General features: G+C 37.1%; 3 protein-coding genes across 6 annotated transcripts in view; all 3 read right to left on the reverse strand.

The window, feature by feature from the left end:
- smap1 (small ArfGAP 1) overlaps positions 1–7349 on the reverse strand; it is a 78362-nt gene extending 71013 nt beyond the window's left edge. For 2 of the 3 annotated variants that reach the window (XM_066697368.1, XM_066697366.1), the window contains exon 1: positions 7054–7349. In XM_066697368.1, coding sequence (XP_066553465.1) covers positions 7054–7171 — 118 coding nt within the window. In that variant the 5' untranslated portion in view covers positions 7172–7349. The remainder of the gene's footprint in view (positions 1–7053) is intronic. The other variant, XM_066697367.1, reaches the window with a different exon arrangement.
- A 585-nt stretch (positions 7350–7934) lies between these two features.
- sdhaf4 (succinate dehydrogenase complex assembly factor 4) lies at positions 7935–10204 on the reverse strand. The gene is made up of 3 exons (XM_066696906.1): positions 10045–10204; positions 9584–9718; positions 7935–8592 (listed from the first exon to the last, which is right to left on the reverse strand). Exons 1-3 carry the CDS (start codon positions 10124–10126, stop codon positions 8483–8485), a joined length of 327 nt encoding a protein of 108 aa, XP_066553003.1. The 5' UTR covers positions 10127–10204; the 3' UTR covers positions 7935–8482.
- Positions 10205–10616: 412 nt separating this feature from the next.
- cenpk (centromere protein K) lies at positions 10617–13708 on the reverse strand. Of its 2 annotated transcripts, none has more exons than XM_066696904.1 (11): positions 13613–13708; positions 13297–13320; positions 13062–13205; positions 12821–12877; positions 12611–12674; positions 12384–12430; positions 12144–12226; positions 11723–11821; positions 11419–11566; positions 11178–11231; positions 10617–11080 (listed from the first exon to the last, which is right to left on the reverse strand). In XM_066696904.1, exons 1-11 carry the CDS (start codon positions 13613–13615, stop codon positions 10922–10924), a joined length of 882 nt encoding a protein of 293 aa, XP_066553001.1. In that variant the 5' UTR covers positions 13616–13708; the 3' UTR covers positions 10617–10921. The 2 variants fall into 2 exon arrangements, with proteins under 2 accessions (XP_066553001.1, XP_066553002.1); XM_066696905.1 differs by having other exon boundaries at positions 11431–11566; positions 13613–13707.
- Between the last annotated feature and the right edge of the window lie 5322 nt (positions 13709–19030).

A 19030-nucleotide genomic window follows, 5' to 3' on the forward strand; every position in this document is an offset into this window, starting at 1 on the left:
TTTCCATCTATTTTGATTGGATTTGGATAATTTGTAAACAAGGCATTTCATATTTTAGTCTTCTTTTGGTTATTTTTATTTCAGTCTTCGGTATACGAGCAGCTGCCTTTAGGATGTTATGTTAAACCTCCCTATACGGTTTCCTTTTCTTAGTAGGGTTTTCCACAAACCAAATCAAAAAGATGTAGTGTGAAACTAAATCCAGATTAATACCCATAGTGTTACTTATAATAGTGAATGCCAGCACCTCTTACACAAACTACGATTGTTGCTGGGGTGGATATAAAGGCGAGCTTCTGTCGTCAAGAGAATCAATCACAACAATCAGTCGCTGCAGGCACTGAGACAGAGGAAGTGAGAGCTTTGACTAGATAGCACATGTGGGTCTCATGGGGCTGGATATAAAGGAGAGAAAAAACATTTGGCAATAAGGAAATGACTGCAGGCACTACTGAAACGCACAGTTCTCCAAAATCACAAGGACGATTTTGTTGAGAAAACAGGATATCAAACATTCAGAAAGGCTTGCATACAGGAACAGTGCTATCATTTCATGAAGTACTGTAAGTGTTGCTTCTTACAATTATAAACATGGTGTGAGATTTCACAGTTCAGCCTTCCATCTCACTCTGATCCTGAGACAAGGCTCCCTGCTCTTTGGACCAGATGTACTTAGTTATTCATACTTAACTTTGTATATCTTTAAACAAAATAAAAATTACCAATTTATATATACATTAACCACACACTATACATACACATTGAAAGAATATCCAGTCAAATCGCTATACACAGTTTTTACATTTTGTTGTCAGTGTCTCAGAGTTTCATACATTCATGAGGAGTTTTTCCACTAATCTACACACCAAACTCCACACAGCAAAGGGAGAAAGAAAAAAAAAAAAAAAAGAAATTGATTGGACAACATTTAGGTCATTACAAATGTTTGATTGGATTGAGGTTGGGGCTCTGACTGGGCCACTGAAGGACATTTACTTATGTTCCTTAGCCACTCCAGTGTAGTTTTGGCTGTGTGCTTCGGGTCACTGACATACTGAAAGATAAAATTCCATTCCAGTTCTTGAGTACCAAACAACCATATCCCAAGCTCTCCACAAATCTGGCCTGTCACAGCCACTTCGACCAGTCCTGGCCATAAAAGCCTTGACAGAGAGCTTTTATAAAACCCTCTTGTAAAGTTGCCATCAGATTATTTCACTTAACTTGGTGTGCGTTTTGAAGGTGACCACATTATCTAATTTAGGATTGATATTACAAGGGGGGGGGGTGGACACTTATCCGACCAAGCTATTTCAGTTTTTATTGTATAATTCATGTTTACTTGGAAGTTGTGGGGTAGGATGTGTAGATAAATAAAGATACATTTTTAATTCAGGCTGTAAGGCAACCGAAGCTGGTATAGACTTTCTATAGGCATATGCAAGAAAAACAGACCACAGATGGATAAAGGAAGCTATCAAATGAATCCCAAGAAATGAAAACAGACCTACAAGGAGACCACATAAAAGATGGTATGATTAAATAATCAACTTTGCAGGTGTGACATGGAAAAGGGAAGCTGTAGATCAAAGCCAGTGGAAACATCTTGGGAAGGCCTTCATCCACACTTTATACTTTAACACCATGTTTAAATTCCTTATACCAGCAGGTAATAAAAGATAGCATTCAAAGCAATTTAAAGAACACATTAGAGTATAACCCGTACTGATCAGCAGAGTTTTACAGGTGCTTTCAGTCCAAAAAAATACCTCCAGCAGTTTAGGCATGAATGCTTGAAATCCATTGAATCAAGTATGCAGTATGAGAAGGCTCTTTCAGGCCTTTATGCACAGACCAAGCCCTCTACATAGGGACACTATACAAACTAAAGGAAGGATAGGGCGGGTGACTGGGACTCGGAGTGAAAGGTTACACTAACAACTGCAGGCGAGGTAACTATACATCTGGCTCCCACCTACACTGAAGAAAAACCCAAGAACATTGCCATTTCTTCTGATTTATGAATGAAAGAGGGCAAATACTACCACATTATCCTGTTGTTTTCAGATTGGGCAAGCAGACAATTCAATAGCAGTATATCCCGTAATATAATACAGCAGGTTCTGTATGGAAAAGGTGTGGGTGGGTGCCGATTAGCTAGATTAGAATAATTCAGACTCACTCTAGTTTATCGGTTCAAGCTCCAGGACAGAGGGAAAATGTAATGTAGAAGTAGGGAATTTTCTCAGGGAGTTTTGAGCAAATTCTCAGAGAAAAAAAAGGGTGCTATCATCTCAGAACACTGGAAAAACCAATTGCAAGGGGGCTTTTTTACACGCCTAGAAAATTCAGAACTTTCATGATGCAAGACAGCTGACCTTGCCATCAAAGGCTTCCGTTTTATTCCATTATGAGTCAATCAAGCTTGAAAATTGTATTATACATGGAAACATTCCCCTCTTAAGATTTATTTGGGATAATACCATTTAGTTAAGCTATTTAATGGGAGGAAGAAAAATCAATAAACAGCCTATACATATCACATAGCGAACTCTTTTTTACGTTGTTGATATGAACGATTTAATTCTATGCACTGAATAGACCAAATACTTCAAACTCGATATCTGACTGAATTATATGGAAAAAGAGGATTACCTTTGCTATAGGGATCATTAGTTTGTTAATAATGCAAACAATACACGCGCAGGACAAGCCAATCCAATAAACAACCAAGACTGAACTTAAAATGGACCAGTGCAGCATGATTAAAATTGACTACTATACCACATTTCTGCACACTTCCTTTCTATCTTTTTCTCATCCACTATGGGTTAAAAGGTTTAAGAGGATTAGTTTTTCTGTGCCTGAGCACAAAATAGTCCTTCAGCTGATGGGTTGGCATTGGCAGTTTAAGGGGTCTTATTATAGAAATTCAGGGAGAAACAGATGGTATCCCATCAATTACAGATAGAATGTTGTGAAAACGCAACGTGTATTTATGGTATGAAAAAACGAAACCAAAAATGCGATTCAATTTATTTCTGCTCCCAGACAAAAAACACGACATGGTTTAAACAATGAGATCTATCTGAGCGAAAGAGGATTGTTTCACTCCTGTAATACTACTGTGTAATAAGAGGGCAAGGTTTGATTGATGTGTGCAGTAACTCATCACAGGTTTGAAAGATTTACACACATGAAGCCAGGATTGCTCTTACTGAAATATTTTGTGAAAAAAGATCACTTGCTGATGAGAAACAAGTCCAGGGTAAATTAGGTGTTTGTTTGCTTCTCTATGCATGCCTGGCTGCACTGTTTCTTGTGATTAGACAAATCAAACATTAAAATGGTTCAGCTAGGATTTAATTAAACGGATCAAGAAACTTCACAAATATTTGAATCTTCACATGCCATGTAGGCCAAGAGAGTGCTATTTTGTAATGATTTCATTGACGCAGATTGGATAGCTTGGCCAATTAGCACTTGTCCTTTCTAAAATACCTACCTGCGGTATTAGAATACAGTACAGTGCATAAAGTATAAAGAAATTCCAACAGAAAAAGGTGCGATACCTTGTGTGTTACTTATGGGTTGACTTCTGTCTGGCAATGTAGAGGATTTGACCTCTAATGCATACGCTTCTCCATCTCTTACACTGAATAATTCCTGTGTTAAGATTAGTCCTGGAGAAGAAAATGTCAGCTGTTGCCTGCAGGAGTACAGATAGCACAGCTGTTTGCATTATTTTCTTGTAATAGGTTAAAACACAATTTTATAATGATATAGCTGTAGAGCAGTCTGCCCATATTAATGTTCAAGAATGTAATATATGTTGATGCCGTTTGTTATTGTTGCTTGAATCAGCAACCCGTTCCCGGTGCATTCTTCAGCGTACAGATATTAATTCCCTGGGACTCGTCTTGTGTCGTCTGTAGAGCACATGCAGTCGGGAAGCAGGAAAGTGATGCAACTCTGACTCATACTGCCTTCATTATTCAATGGTTCAAGGTCAGGAATGCAAAAGAAAACTGTAAGCTTTTCTTCCATGCACCTCCCTTTGTTTATCCCGACAAGCAAATTATTTGAAAGCATTAAATTGTGTTCCGCCAAGGTAAACATTAGTAAACAAGAGATTTAATTTATAGCACTAAACCATTCAGGGTGACACTTTTGTCCATCTAATCCTGCAATGCAGTTAAAGTCTATTATCCTGTGAACTTTAATTTAGGGAGCTGCTGTACTACCAGTGAAAGAAAATGATGTGTGCAAATAATACAGAGTAACTATAAAGGTATTATCCCTTGTCTGAAGAGTCTTGAAAATTGTATATATTTTTGGTTATTTGATCTACATGAACACTACAATAACACTTTAATCCAAGTGTCCAAATCCATGGTTGTACATTCATTTACACACTGCAATTTGAACACTTCCCTTGGAAGTAAATTGTCAGTTTATGGCTGTGTACTTATTTACACTGTACCCTGCAACACAAACAAGCAAAACTACTGTGCTGAAGGGCAAGAGATAAAAGGCCAGGCTTGCACAGAGAGAAAACACAGGGCTGACTTACACAGCACAGGGCCTACTCAAGCCTCATAGAGTTTTTGTTCCGACAGATATTATAGGCTGCTGTGAAACAGACTGAAAATATTCAAGTTTCCTTTTATTCCGATTTGTATACCTCAAGCTCTGCATCATTATAGTGACTTCGAGGCTCTTTTAACAAGATAATAAGCATATTAAGTCTTGATTTACATTATCTGGAACAAACCACTTTTGCCAGAACAAAGAGCACAACGTCAATAAGCACTAGTGTTCTGTAGGACTGTCTTGCCAAGAGCTATAGGTCAGTCCAGTGCTGTGCTGCAGTGTGTGGTAAATGCTTATGACTCGGTCAGGATTTAGAAAAAGGGCAGGACATTATTTTTATCACTTTCACCTGCATCAAACTGTTAACAAATGGAATATTGTCAAATGGGAAAGTGGTATGGCGTCTAAACCAGTGAAATTCAAAAGCTTCCTGCAACTAGCGGAACCTTAGCTTTTCAACAAAAGTCTACTACAAAGGAAATAAAATGACAACTAATACAACAAGAACACAAATGCATCCTCATCCTTGTTCAAAATAACAAAGAATATCATTTTCAGTTTTTGCATTTTGCAAATTCTGAGCTGATGAAAAGGAGGCTTGCATTTAGTGTATAGGAATTAAAGCAGAAAGTCTTTATACTTTTCAAAAATATTTTGCAGCATTCTGAAGCATTTTACTCCCTGGGTTAGAACTGCTGCATTTTCACTGAGTTTGTTTCCTGTGGCATATTCATAATCTTGATTGAAAGTTTCAGCATGGACACGTTTTGGATTAACCACTGAAGATGTATGAAACAGGAAACCGACTATCAAACTATAAAAATATGCACATTAAGATTTGATTTGAATAGACAGCATAACACACTAAAGCAAATACAGCATACAGCCTAGCAGAACAGAGTTCAATTAATCAATGTTGAAAACACTATAATTTTCAGAGTCTGATCAATGCAGAATTCCATGCTATGGTCCTTGAGAAGGTTTTAATTTCCAGGGGCCTCCAACCCTCGTCTTGCAGAGCTAGAGATTTCTGGGTTTCTTTCTAACCAAGCTCTCAGTTACTTAACTGAACAAATTAGTTTAATTACCCTATTGTACTAGGTTAATGTTGCAAATAGAATATTGTATATCCATAATACTGAAACTTTCGTCTTTACTAACCTCTAACTACTAACTAAATTGCTTTGCAAGTCTGTCCAGAAACGCACAGGCACACAATGTACACACAACACTACACATCTCGGGTCCCACAGTCATGAGACAACTGTAGCTCGAGGTGAAAAATTCATGAGCATGTCACTCCTGTTATCCTAGCACTCAACCTCCCAGGACTGGAAAGACACACGTTGCCAGGGCTCAAGGGTCACTGGCTGCTCGTCTCATTTTTCCCAATCACCAATCCCTGAAACCTTTTTTCCATTGCTCAATAAATCACCTGCTAGATCAAAAAAGAAACTAATTCAAATGCATTTAACACCTCCATACCATATACAGTGTAGGCAAGACCCATTAGGCTGGTTTCACAGAGCCAGATTAGCACAAGTCTGGAACTATGAGAAATTATGTTAGATAGGGTACAAGACTGGGGATAATCAAGGTCTGGGAAGCGGGCTGATAGGGCCCACATTTAGGCTACTCTATGATTTGAAAATACCTGAGCATTTCCTGAATACTGATTGGAAACCGGTTTCAGAAAGGCTACTGCTGAAGCTGAACATGTAAGCTACGCGTGTGGTATGATTTCTCCCTTTTTTGTTAAGGCAACTTCAGAACAAAAATGGCTGCATCAGGATAAAGGTTCTCCAAGATCAAAACAATGTAACGAATACCAGGCACCTGGTTTTTCAGTGCGCCTTAGGACCAGGCTGTTATAAAGCATGCAAACTTGGATGGAAATCAGGATATACTTGGTGAAATAGGCAGAGAGGACGCAGCAATCATGACTTTGTCAAGCTCACACCAGAGACAGAAGACAGGGAGTCACTAGTGAATACGCAGCTCTGTTTGGGATGGTTTCATTTTAATTTTAAGAGCAGCTGCATGAGCACAACAGAGAAACCGTATCGTTTCATTTCCCTCTCTCTGCCAAGTGAAGAGATGCAACTGCATACATGACTGACAGGGGCATCAGTCATAATGTGGCAGTATGTACAGTCCCTCTACTGTGACATCTCTGACGTCCAGCACTGAGCGAGAATGAAAGTCACGATTGCATACATCTGATCTGATATTATACAATAGCCGATCTTGAAAACGATGAATCCTTAACAAAAACGCCTCTTGAACGACGTTACACAGGCGTGCAATGTCACAGATACCATTAGTCATAAGGCGGCTGTACCGGCGAAACTAAACCCAACGACTAGACCGACATGAAACGAGTCTGACATTAAAAGGAAAAGGTAAAACAGGGGATGAAGCAGCTCAGGGACAGGGCTGGACACGGCGGTTACCCGGTACCTTTCGCCTCGCAATCGGCGCAGTATTTGTTATCCTCTTCTCGCAGCATTTTGGACAGGATGGCCTGGTGCTGCTCGTTCAGTTTCTGGGCCTTTTCCCTTTCCGAGCGCGTCGTCATCTCTCGGCCTGTGCTTTCCGATATTTCTCCTGCGAAACTATATCTTTTTTATCCTCCTTACTGGTCGTGGCTATGAGCACCCGGTTAAAAACACCAGCATTACCCGGAGCGACAGCAGACGGGCAGGAGTGAGAGGCGGCGGAAAATATGGCAGCGACCAGGAAACACCCGGAACCGGAACTATTTCATGCTCTTACTACGGTAGTGCAGCTGGATTGAATCCGCCTGGATTAAAGTAGAGCGTATTTGCCGAGGGAAAAAAACGACAACCTTTTTATTAGAAAAGGCATAAACACGTACGACTTTTTTTTTAAGCATATACAATTATACCAAACTGCGTAAAGGCTTCTTTTCAAAAGTATACAAGCCTATTTTTTTCCCCTTATCCCTCCGCAGACAGGTAAATTAGCAACGTCAGCGGTGACGTAAGGAACACACCTTGATGAATCAACATTCCTCTGCACTCGAGTACAGTTGCTTTGTTGCTTTTTTTTTGTATAACTGATTCAAGACAAGTCTACACGAACAGTATATTCATATCAACAGGTTTAACAATAAACATATGAACGTGTACTACACTAAATGTGCCATTAAACCTTAGCCTTTTCAAGATGTACAGATACACACACACTTATTTTGGGTGTGTTTTAAGTTACATTTCTATTGAGATTATTCCTGCTATGTTAACCAATGTCCCGGGCCAGAAATATTTTTCCACGCAGAAATAAAAATGATATGTTATAAAAAAGGAAAACACAAGCAGTTCAAAACAAAAACAAGTTTTAATGATAATTTCACAAGTATATTACACCCAGCTGTGTGGCAGTGTCCACACTTTTAAAATTAAATACATTAAAAAAACACGATTTAACAAGTTTTGTTGTAACTTAGGCTACTAAACCATGTCTTGACAGGACTTCTGAATATGACTAACAGCAGTTAACAGTTATGTAGTATATATATATATATATATATATATATATATATATATATATATATAGATAGATAGATAGATACACACCCACGCATATAAATAAAGGGGTACTCCTCTACTCTTTAGATCTCACATGTAATTTGTCCTGTGCATTCAAAATAAATATATATATATATATCCGTAAATGGAACATGAAAGTCTCATGCACAAGTTTGCACCTAATTAGGAAAACATTGATAGTGCAGAAACAGTGTTTTAGGTTGTCAATGTTGTTTTGATCAAAAAGAACCAAATCATTTACATTTTCTCTTTTTGTATTATGATGCATTACTCACACCCTTTACATTTTCATACAATATGAGTGTATTATGAATGGATTAAAAGTCAATGCACCGTCCCTTTCTCTCCCAGTCCCCATAGCGAGTGGGCTCAGGGCCTCGGGGGCCTCCCTTCTCCTTTGTTGCCGGGTTCACATCATTAGGAAATCCTGAAATTAATGGAGAAGAAAATAGTAACCCAACTGACTTTCACCTTTCATTCAGCATGAGGTTTTGCTAAATGTGATTCCTCCAAAATAAAACATTTGCATTGAATGTATTTGGATTTATTGTGGGGGTGTATGTCCAACAACAATTGTAGAGGGACAATGCTGAAGAGGAATAAGGTTACCATATAGTATATACACCTCATAGTGGATCAATAAAATCTATTGGATATTGCCATTCATTTTGTAGGTCACTTGATGGCATTCAAATGAGTTGGCGGTCAGCCCGGTCAGTGGAGAGTTGTTTTCACCCTCTACCGGTCTGTAGATTTGTCGTCCCCAATGTCTGCTGTTTGACCTTGTTATGAACCGTCTTTTAAATTTTAAGGATGGAAGCAACCCAACGCTCACTGTATCCCTCTGCCAGTAAAGCGAAAACATGCCTTTTCAACTCTCATGGTCAATAGTTATTTTTTGATTCCAGTTACTTTTTGAGGTACTAATAGCACTGTTTTTGCCATCCAGCTGGTCCTATTGCAAGAGGATAGTGATGACCACAGCAGTGGGTTTTATACTTTTCCTCATTAAATAAGATTTGGTTCAGGTGATCACCTAATCAGTAGCTCATTCAGCAGATGAGGCGTGCCTGTGTTGGAATTCAACAGACACTGGAATGGAATGGCTGCCATACATGTAGAGATGCTGATTTAAGAAAAAATTGCAGTGGTCTCTTAATTTTTTCCAGAGCTGTAGTTGATTGGACAGAAAAGTATACAGGTGCCCACTAATGGCTCTGAAACCTGGTCAATAAATGCAAAAAATATACAGAATCTAGAAACACAAAGAAGCATGGAAAGATACATGCTAAACAAGAAGAGACAGAAAAGCATGGATCCAAAAAGAAACAAAAGTACATGACATCATTGAAATAGTGAACACACACACACCACACTTGTATACAGTATTTCGTTTGGAATTGAATTACAGTTCTTACTTTCCAGGACATCCTTGTCAGCAGGTGCTTGTTCGGGACTGTCAAACCGGCCCTGAGGTGTTTTGGGCTTCTTCAAAGGTTCATTCTTGCTTTGTGGTTTACCATCGGCAGTGGAGCTAGCAAGCCTTAAAGAAGCTAGATTCAAAACACATGCACAAGGTGGAGAAATGAGTTGCATGCGTCCTGTGCTGTAGGCCACAAGTTACTATATTTTTTCAGGTTAGAAATTAAGGACTTTTAAACACCCCTGTTGATATACGTGGTGACATACCATGGTGAGATCTAGAAATATTTAAGGTTAACGTCTTCCTCTATAACCACAATTGTATATATTTTAAAACTTCGACTTAATTAATACGTCACTATTTCCCATTACAAATAACGTATTTTCAAACTATCAGTAAAAACGTTTAAAATAGCTAAAACATATAATTTAAAGGTTAATATTTAACGAAACATACCAGCATAATGTCCAGGTTCCTTAAGCAAACCTCGAAAAACAATATGCCTTGTAGTAAAGCTACAAAAATGTATTGAAGACATAACGATGGCGGGTTTTGGACAGAAAAAGAAAATGTGCAATAGCTAAGTGACTTTAACTTGTCTGGCGCGGTGATATAACGTAAATAAACTACGTCATCATAAAGCGACTAGATGTGGGCGTGCAGTCGCAGAAAAGCTTGGAAAGACTGGGAGCTCCGCTTGAGTGTATGCAGCTATACTTTACAACAGTGATTAATTTCCCAGATTATCAGGTTTTCTGTCTGCATTGGATTCATAATAGTTTTGTCACTTAACCGGTTTATATTGCGTTTCAGTGCTTTACGCTGGCTGTTGTTAGATGTGCTTGTACAGACACGTTTAAAACGAGGGAACATATCACAGAGCCTCGGTTTTTATACATTATATTTGTATATATTTATTATTAACTGTAGGCTACTTTTCCTTTAAATATACATTTCTTAGCAATATTTCGATCATCCACGAAACTTGTCTAGTGACCATAACAGATGACATTGAATTAATGCGTACCTCAGCTGTACAATGTATTTATTTAAACCGAATAAAAGTATACAAACATAAAAGCTATCTGTACAAACAGTAAAACATTTTCTACCCCCAAAAATAAATAAAATGGTATCGTTTTAGCAGTGATCTCAGATGCATTAGGAAATATAAAAGCAGGGACAGAAATTCAGCAATGCAGTACAACTTCCATGTAGGAGAAACTTAATTGTATCTTCCTTTAAAGCAAAGATTGTTATTTATTCTTCTCCCTCTGTAACTCAGTTGTGGAAAATGTGAACGGTTTTGCTCATTAAAATGATCTCATGTGGTTTACTGATGAAAGGCTTCCAAACGAATTTTGTAGCAGTTTTCGGGGTGTCTCAGAGCAATTCCATGTCGAAGAAGCATCTCGATATAGGGTGGCCAGAAAGACTCATCGATAGTCACATATGGTTCATGAGGCGTCTCAAACATTTTGTTCATTAAAAGCTGTGAAGAAGGAAAGCAAAACAAAAAATAAGATGTAATTCATGACATCACACAACACTGAACTCTGATCAAGTTTTTTTAAATAAAGAGATCATACCTCTAGTATTTCATGTAGTGAAATAAGATCCACAGTCGATGGGGGAGAAAAGTTCTGCAAAAAACATAAAATGATTATCAGTGTTCACATGGTTATGGCTTATATTTCATCTGACAATATAAATATGTGCTGCTTATGGGACCTGAAGAGTGACTGAAAACATTGACAGTAACTAAATTGTTTCTCGCTAAAAAGCAGTGAAGAAAATTACAATGTTTTAATGGTGTCTCCAGTAACATGCCTTTAAACCCACTTTTTTCTTCTTGTTTGCATTTCCTTGCTGCTGAGGAAGAGGAAAGTGTTCAGCGAGGAAGTCTCCCAAAGTGTCCAGCAAGCTTTCCTGGTAGGCTTTCACTTTCTGGATTTTTTTCTTCATTTCCTGCACAACCCTTAAAAATAAACAAAATATAATGAGAATTACAACAATCGTGTCAACAGCTTATTTCTGAATATAACTAATGCAGCATAAGTAACTTGATTGTGTTCTCTCAGTACCAGTGCATATATTACTAGAGTCACTTGCATGCACAAGACCAGACACATACCCAGCTTCTGATAATCTGCTTATTTCATTCTGCAGTTCAGCCGTTCGGTCAGTCGCTGCCGTTAACAGCTCCTGCTGCTCTTCTAACCACTTTTGCTCACTGCAAGAATAAAAAAAGAATGATTCAACTGAAACTGTAGAGATGCCATGTGCACAGAAGTCAATAAGGTTGCCCCATTTTCAAGACACCACGTCTAAACTTTCATATTCAATGTGAAAAGAAGTGGACATTTCAGACTTCATATGCATCTATTTTGATATGGTAGTCAAATCGTAGCACTGAACCAAGTGTTAATAATTGACAAATACAAATCTGGAAGGTATAGGCGGAAAAATAATGGTAAATTCCAATTAATAATATAAACAAACAAAAACAACACTGATGCCTTCTGGGTTAAAGGGAGATAAAACCCACAACAAACCTTTTTAAATCTTGTTTCAACTTTTCATTCTTCGCTTGACAACAAGACAGGACCATTTCAAGTTCTTTGTTCACACTCTGCAGCTGTAATAAATAATTGATGCAATGACAGAATGATCAGTTATGTCACATCACAGTAGACATTACAGTCCAAAGTAGTTCATTACAAAGTACTGAGTTAGGTCATTCAGTAGGGCAGTCGGTTTGCTCCCACCAGCCAAGCTAATAACTGTCTGCTTACCTCTTCCTTTCCAACTGCAAGCAGGACTTCATGATTCTTAGACAGCACTGAAGAGAAATAAATATAAGTAAAATCAACCCCTGCCAATCTCGCTTTAAAACCTTTTCAAGTGTAGATAAACACTCTAAAGCAAACATAGTGACAGTTTTTCACACACATATTTTATACACATCAATAACATTTGCTTATGAATGCTTTAAAATAAATTCCAGATTGATTACACTTACATTCAGGTTGTCGTTCCTGCCACTCCTTCAACTCTGCTGTGAGAGCTTTCACGTGATTCAAAACCTAGGAGACGGACAAGAATGGGTGAATCTTGTTAACAAGAGGCAAATCAACAAAAGGCACATTTTCCTCAGCTTCCTTACATGAATCTTGCATCAAAACCAACTGTATATATAGTTCTGTAGTCTCTCTCAGAAACCTAGTCTTACCTGGCTTTCCGGGTCCTGAAATGCGTCTGTGCCAGCCAGAGTTATCTTATTCTGCAACTGAAAATGAAGTATTGTGTTAACACACACCAAGGATGTTTCGTTTGCTACTGTTTAAAGGGAGATGATTTCTGCCTACACATCTGTGGTGATACTGTACTATTTTACTACTTTTATTGTGGACATCATAGAACACTTTGGGGAAAGCAAGTCATATTTGAGCCCAGGCCTACATCATGCATACCTCTTCCAGCTGTTTCCATTGCTCTTCACATTCATTAAGCAGCTCATCCCTTGCGCGTTGTGTCCTTTCTGAAGACTCATCTGTGGCTAGATCAGGTGCAAGACTGCCTTGGTAGACTGACATCTGTTTAGCCAGCGCTCTTGCCTAAAATCAAATGTATAGTTGAACAGATTATAGTGATAAGCATGTGTGTGTGATAATACGTCTGGTTAAACAGATACCCAAATGTACTTACATGTTGTAAAAGCTCGTCTGCATCCTAAAATAAAAAAGTGAAAACCATTGTTAAAAACACAAACAAACGTCCCATAATTAAATGTATAGTTTTATATTAGACCTTATGTATATATAAATTGTAGACTGTAGAGTTTAGAGACAATATTATTGTGAACATTGAATCGTGCAAAGAAACACGAATCATTTCAAGTTACGTTTCATTTTCCAGTTAATGTAAAATACAACATATACCACAAAAACAACTCATAGTAATACAATTAAAACGTTACACATGTTTAGTTCCCAAACACCACAATACGTTCATTTTCGTTTACCATTTTCTCGTATTTTATTTCCAAACTTCACGAATGGCTGCTTTTACTGTCTTCTCTGTACAAAAATGCCGCCACGAAATAGTGACATCATACAGGAAGTAGCGCAATTCCCTGTTCGTTCATTGGTTGCGTTCCTGGCGTCGACGTGCCTGACGTCACACGCATGTTTTGGAAAAGGCAGCCTGTGGTTTAGAATTAATATTCACCCAAATGAATACTTATCCATTAATTAAGTTTCATATAATTACATTAACGTGTTCCTACTGATATTATAGTTTTAGAAACATATTTCATATTTCTTCCATAACAATTAAAATAACGCTTATTCGTGAAATGCAAGTACAATATATACCGTTTTATATATTTACATTTTGCATAGAATTAATACTGGGATTAACAAGAATAATAATTACAAATTTGAAGAGTGATCATTAACATGTAAAGTTCAGGCTTAAACATGTATTACATCAAATAGGACCGGGTCTCTTTGCTGGTACAGGGGGGAAAGTATTTAAATATATGTAGTTGGTTAAATATATTTTTAGAAATGTATATCAATAGGTATTAAGCTAGGTAGCTAACATTGCTATTATAAATAAATCCACGAAATGGCACAAAATCCTTCCATACACACCCCAATTCTTGTCTTTTATGTATTAATTTACATTACTCCAAGAATAACCATATGTATGTATATCTCTGCTCTGAAAACAGATCTGTGTCTGCCCCCATAGCAGAGCTGTGTCATTTTAGATATTTATCAGTATAAAGTCATAATTTACATTGTAGATACCATAGTGAAGGGAGGAAAATCAAGGGTCTGTAAAGGAAAAGAGAAAGTGTCAATTGTTTTAAAATATCCTTCATATTGAATATCCTTCATTGTTTTTATTAAATTAGCATTACTGCCTATAATATATGGTGTAAATATTGCAATTTTGAATTAATAATGTTGGTCCAATTCAACCTGTGATGAATTAAGCATAAACATGAAACATGTATTGTTTATTGCTTATAACAGTTAAGAGAGAGGCTGTTTTCATCCCACTGCACAGAAACATGTAAGAAGGGTAATCGGCTACTGTGAATTGCCCCAAGGTGTTTATGTTATTGTGTGTTTGTGCGTGTATGCCCTGAAATGGACTGGCATCCAATCCAGGGTTCCCAATGTGAGCAGAGATTGTTAACCACAACCCTGTAAAGGATAAGCAGGTTTGGAAAACTGTGTGAGTAAAAGATACCATGTACATATTTTTCAGTATAAATCCTTCAGTGTAAATGATAGTACTGTTACATGATTTGGAAAACACTATGTATGCAGCTATGATTGTCATGACATCTGATATATTTCTTGATGGATATGAAGTAGGCATAGTTGATGTGAGGAGGAGATGCAGCAGCCCAGAGAAACTCTCTATGAATGGAGTGCTAGCTTACCTAAGGAGAGCCAAAACCAAAAAGCAGGAAATAAAACAGCAGTTAAAGCCAGGGATAAAAACTGCAGCAAAATCGAAAATGACTGAGGGCATAGCCAACTTGAATTATTTAAATATCTAGGACAGCATACATAAGTTTAAAAACAAAGAGTTAATAACTAATTGTTAATACATTGCAATGAAAAACATTTGCATGAATTAACTAATTATGTATTCATAAAAGCTATTATATATTGATCAGCATACAATACAATTTATGTATACTTGCATCACATAGAAGGTATTATATCTTTGTATGTATTGAAAGTTTAGTAAGTCTTGAATTAAATATAAATATTTGTATACAAAGTTATAATAATGCTTAGTATTATTTAAAATCAATTAATTTTTTTCAGGAGAAACTGCTGATCTTTCCAAATATGTTGGCATTCTGGCTGGCAAGTTTATTGACTTTAAAAGCCAATAACTTTCCAACACTGAGTGCTGATTCCAGCACCATTCAAGAGCTTGCTGGCATCCAGCAGTTCAGGTAACTCAGTTACACTATAACCGAGTTATGGTTTACACAATGTATTGTCATGTTCATTGCATATCTTAAGAACTTTAGTCACATTTTGAATGTAAATTAATACATCATTTATAACGTTTGTGTGTTCATGTGCTTGGAATTAACTTACACCAATGGAAAAAGTTTTATATCTAGAAAAAATACATATCACTATTTATATATTCTGTTGACTATTAACATAACACCTCTGATACCACATGTCAACATGTTAATGTAATTCTCACAGGCCCAGAGAAATTCAGCTAGTTATTACATTATTTGTCATTTAGCTGACACTCATATCCAGGGTAACTTACATTTGTACCCATTTATACAGCTGGGTATTTTACTGGAGCAATCTAAGTGAAGTGCCTTGCTCAGGGGTACAACAGCACTGCCCCACCTGGGCCTTAAACCCACAACCTTCCAGTTAAAAGTCCAGAGCCCTAACCACTACTCCACAGTGCTGCTGGATACACATAGGATATGTGATTTTCTAATTGCCTCTAGTCAGAATTTATCCACCTAATACACAAATATGTAATTGTGAGATAAATAGATTATTTAAACATGTAGAAATACTAAATAGTATAAAAAGGGTGCTCATGGTAATTGTGAGACACTATTTTTACAGAAGCTAAATAATTCATTGGCTTTGCTTGGTGGCACAGTGGTGCAGGGATTAGCAACCCCTTGTTGCTCTGTGTGGGATTGTCATCTTCTCTCTGAGGAATCTCTCTGTGTGCGATTCCTCTGGGGACCTCAGATTACTCCTACTGCTCAAACGTTGTGGAGATGGTTATTTGTAGTTTGCCCTTAGAAATGAGAATGTGTATGTATAAATTGTATTGTTCTAAAATAAAGGTGTCAGCCACATACAGTAATAATAATTTTAAATTATGTTTCTAAAAGTAATGTTACAGTTCTTCCAATTCCAATGCAGAGGGAGTTCAATACGCCAAATACAGACTGTAATAAATGCACTACAATACTAGAGGGCAATATAGCAAGATACATACTGTTGTAAGTTATTCATTGCAACCATAGCTCTGATCACATGGTTTTTGTCATGTTGACAAATGCCCTCCATCCTTCCTTACTTACATCTCTGTAATGCCTGTGAGAAAATATTCATTAATATATAAAACTATGATAAAATATTCATGAATATATACATATGAGTACATAACCATATAGTTTGTACACAAACCCATGAATTTAGACAGATGTTTGCATCTGGAAAGACTTTACACAGCATTGATGTCTTAAAACATTTATAATTTCACTATAAAGCATGTCTCTAGACTTTTAACAACACATAGAGACTTCACTTCTTTAAATATTTAAATATATTCTCACTGAGGAGGAAATGCTAGTGTGGCTTCTTTTGTCTTCTGAAGAAAATTTGCAATAATATCAGTTGTCTCTTCACTTACACTGAAGTAAGCAACTGGTACACCCTGTTCGGTTTGGTTTTGCGTGATCAGTGTGTAAAAGGCATAACCATATGATGCCTTTGTATGTCGCATCCAGAGAGGCCATTGTATTACCATGGTCAAGAAACGGCTTTTTCTGCCAATCATTCTGAATCACTATTATTACAGGCTGGCTGATAGATCTATATAGAGGTTGGTAGAAAACAACTTGATTTGCAAGTTCGGATTTTACCAGTTTATTGACACTTATGCTGTCATTTTCGTCAAGCCTGGAAGCTGAGGCTAATAAGCGTTGCACAAACCACTAATCTTTAGGAGTTAGGTAGTAGTGTCTGTCTAAGGCATCACTGTGACCTCAATCTCTTGCCCACTGTGATGCTTTCAAAAGAAATGGATTTGCTGAACAACCTTGACTTATCTGTAAAAGCCAGAATAATGTCTCATCGATTCGATTCATAACATTGTCTAGGATTACCTAAATCATGCCCATTGTGGTATAACTGCATTCATACAATTACTCCTTGAAAACTAATATCACTAACAAAGGTGAAGGAGACATAACTCTCACAGCTGTTCGCTCTGGTTGTTTGTGGAGTGCATTTTGCTTTTCCTTTGTAGTTATTCGATCTTTCACAGAAATAGTGATAATGATGTGCACCTTTGGTTTTAACTGATGGATAGTTGCCCTGATTATGGTCATCAATGCTAGCTGAAAAGTCCTGCATACATGATTCCTTTGTCTGATCTCTTAACAAATAAACTTGTCTTTGGACTTTTTCCATTTCTTTCCGGTTTAAGATTAGATTTAATGGACTGCATGAATGGATCGGTTTTCAGAGCTAAGTCCCGCCTCCAGGAAGAATTAAACGACCCAATCAAACTATCTACGTCCCGCCTTCTAAAGGCAAGTGACCAGTCGTGTTCGACGCTTCATTGCGTGCGTAATACGTCGTTACGTCAGAACGTTGTTTTGGGGCTGTTATCTACTCCTGCACATATTATTAATTAACAATGTGCCTCAAGTGTTGCCAGTACATTATATAGAAATGCACGGAATACATCTTATTTTCTCATTTCAAATGTTGTTATATAGCTGTTAGGTCCGGGGTTGTGTCCGAGTGAGAAGTTCATCAGAAGACGCAGGGAGGTTTATACATCATTTTATTTCTCCAGCCCCGATTAACTCGCATGTTGTTTGACAGAGAAGTAGACATTTAAGACGTTGTCGCCCTCTTGTGTCGAGGGTTTGAAAGTATTGCTTATTGGACTGTGTGCATTCAATTACCTCGCTACAAATCTAACAGAAATGTTGCTTTATATCACTTGACATTCATCCTCAAATTAAGCAGCAGGACACTGATCATAAATGAATACATATCTTAAATGTTTTCTGTAACAACTATTCAACTGCCACATGAAAACAGTACAATGTCTTTTACACACAAAATATAAAGGGTTGAATGTGATATATGGATCTATGCCCCATTTGATGCACTGATAACAGATTATCACTCCGTTATTAAAATGATATATTAAATGGTGGTTCAGTGGTTCAGATACATTCAGTACAGTATTAATTAATTACAGCATCCTGGAATATATTTGTTCTGTTGACAGGAGACAACACTGATAACTGTATAACCTGTGATACCCAGAGACATCATATATATATATATATATATATATATATATATATATATATATATATATATATATATTTTTAGTTGTGCATTAGCAATTTTTTTAATGCATGTTATATATTATTTTCAATATTGCTTGATTTTTACTTTTTGTTCATGAATCCACTGCTGTGCAACTAGAAGGGTAGGCAGTTTAGCTATAATTAAACTGTGACTGGCATGCAATATAATGTGTTTAAAACAAATACTTTACTTCCAGACATCGTTAAATTAATATTTAAATACGTTAACAAAAATATACTAAACTTCATGTATACTAAAAGGTCTTTCTCTTGGGGTTGGGGGAACAAAAGAGACAA

Source organism: Amia ocellicauda, chromosome 23, assembly GCF_036373705.1.
Source record: "Amia ocellicauda isolate fAmiCal2 chromosome 23, fAmiCal2.hap1, whole genome shotgun sequence".
Lineage (NCBI taxonomy): Eukaryota > Metazoa > Chordata > Actinopteri > Amiiformes > Amiidae > Amia > Amia ocellicauda.

Coding starts and splice junctions, on each gene's coding strand:
- cenpk (XM_066696904.1), bottom strand. Junction 12,675..12,820: donor TTCAGGACCCGGAAAGCCAG/GTAAGACTAGGT, acceptor TCCGTCTCCTAG/GTTTTGAATCACGTGAAAGC. Junction 12,227..12,383: donor TTGCAGTTGGAAAGGAAGAG/GTAAGCAGACAG, acceptor TATTTATTACAG/CTGCAGAGTGTGAACAAAGA.
- sdhaf4 (XM_066696906.1), bottom strand. CDS start 10,126: ATGTCTTCAATACATTTTTGTAGCTTTACTACAAGGCATATTGTTTTT. Junction 9,719..10,044: donor GGAACCTGGACATTATGCTG/GTATGTTTCGTT, acceptor TTTTGAATCTAG/CTTCTTTAAGGCTTGCTAGC. Junction 8,593..9,583: donor TGACAAGGATGTCCTGGAAA/GTAAGAACTGTA, acceptor CATTAATTTCAG/GATTTCCTAATGATGTGAAC.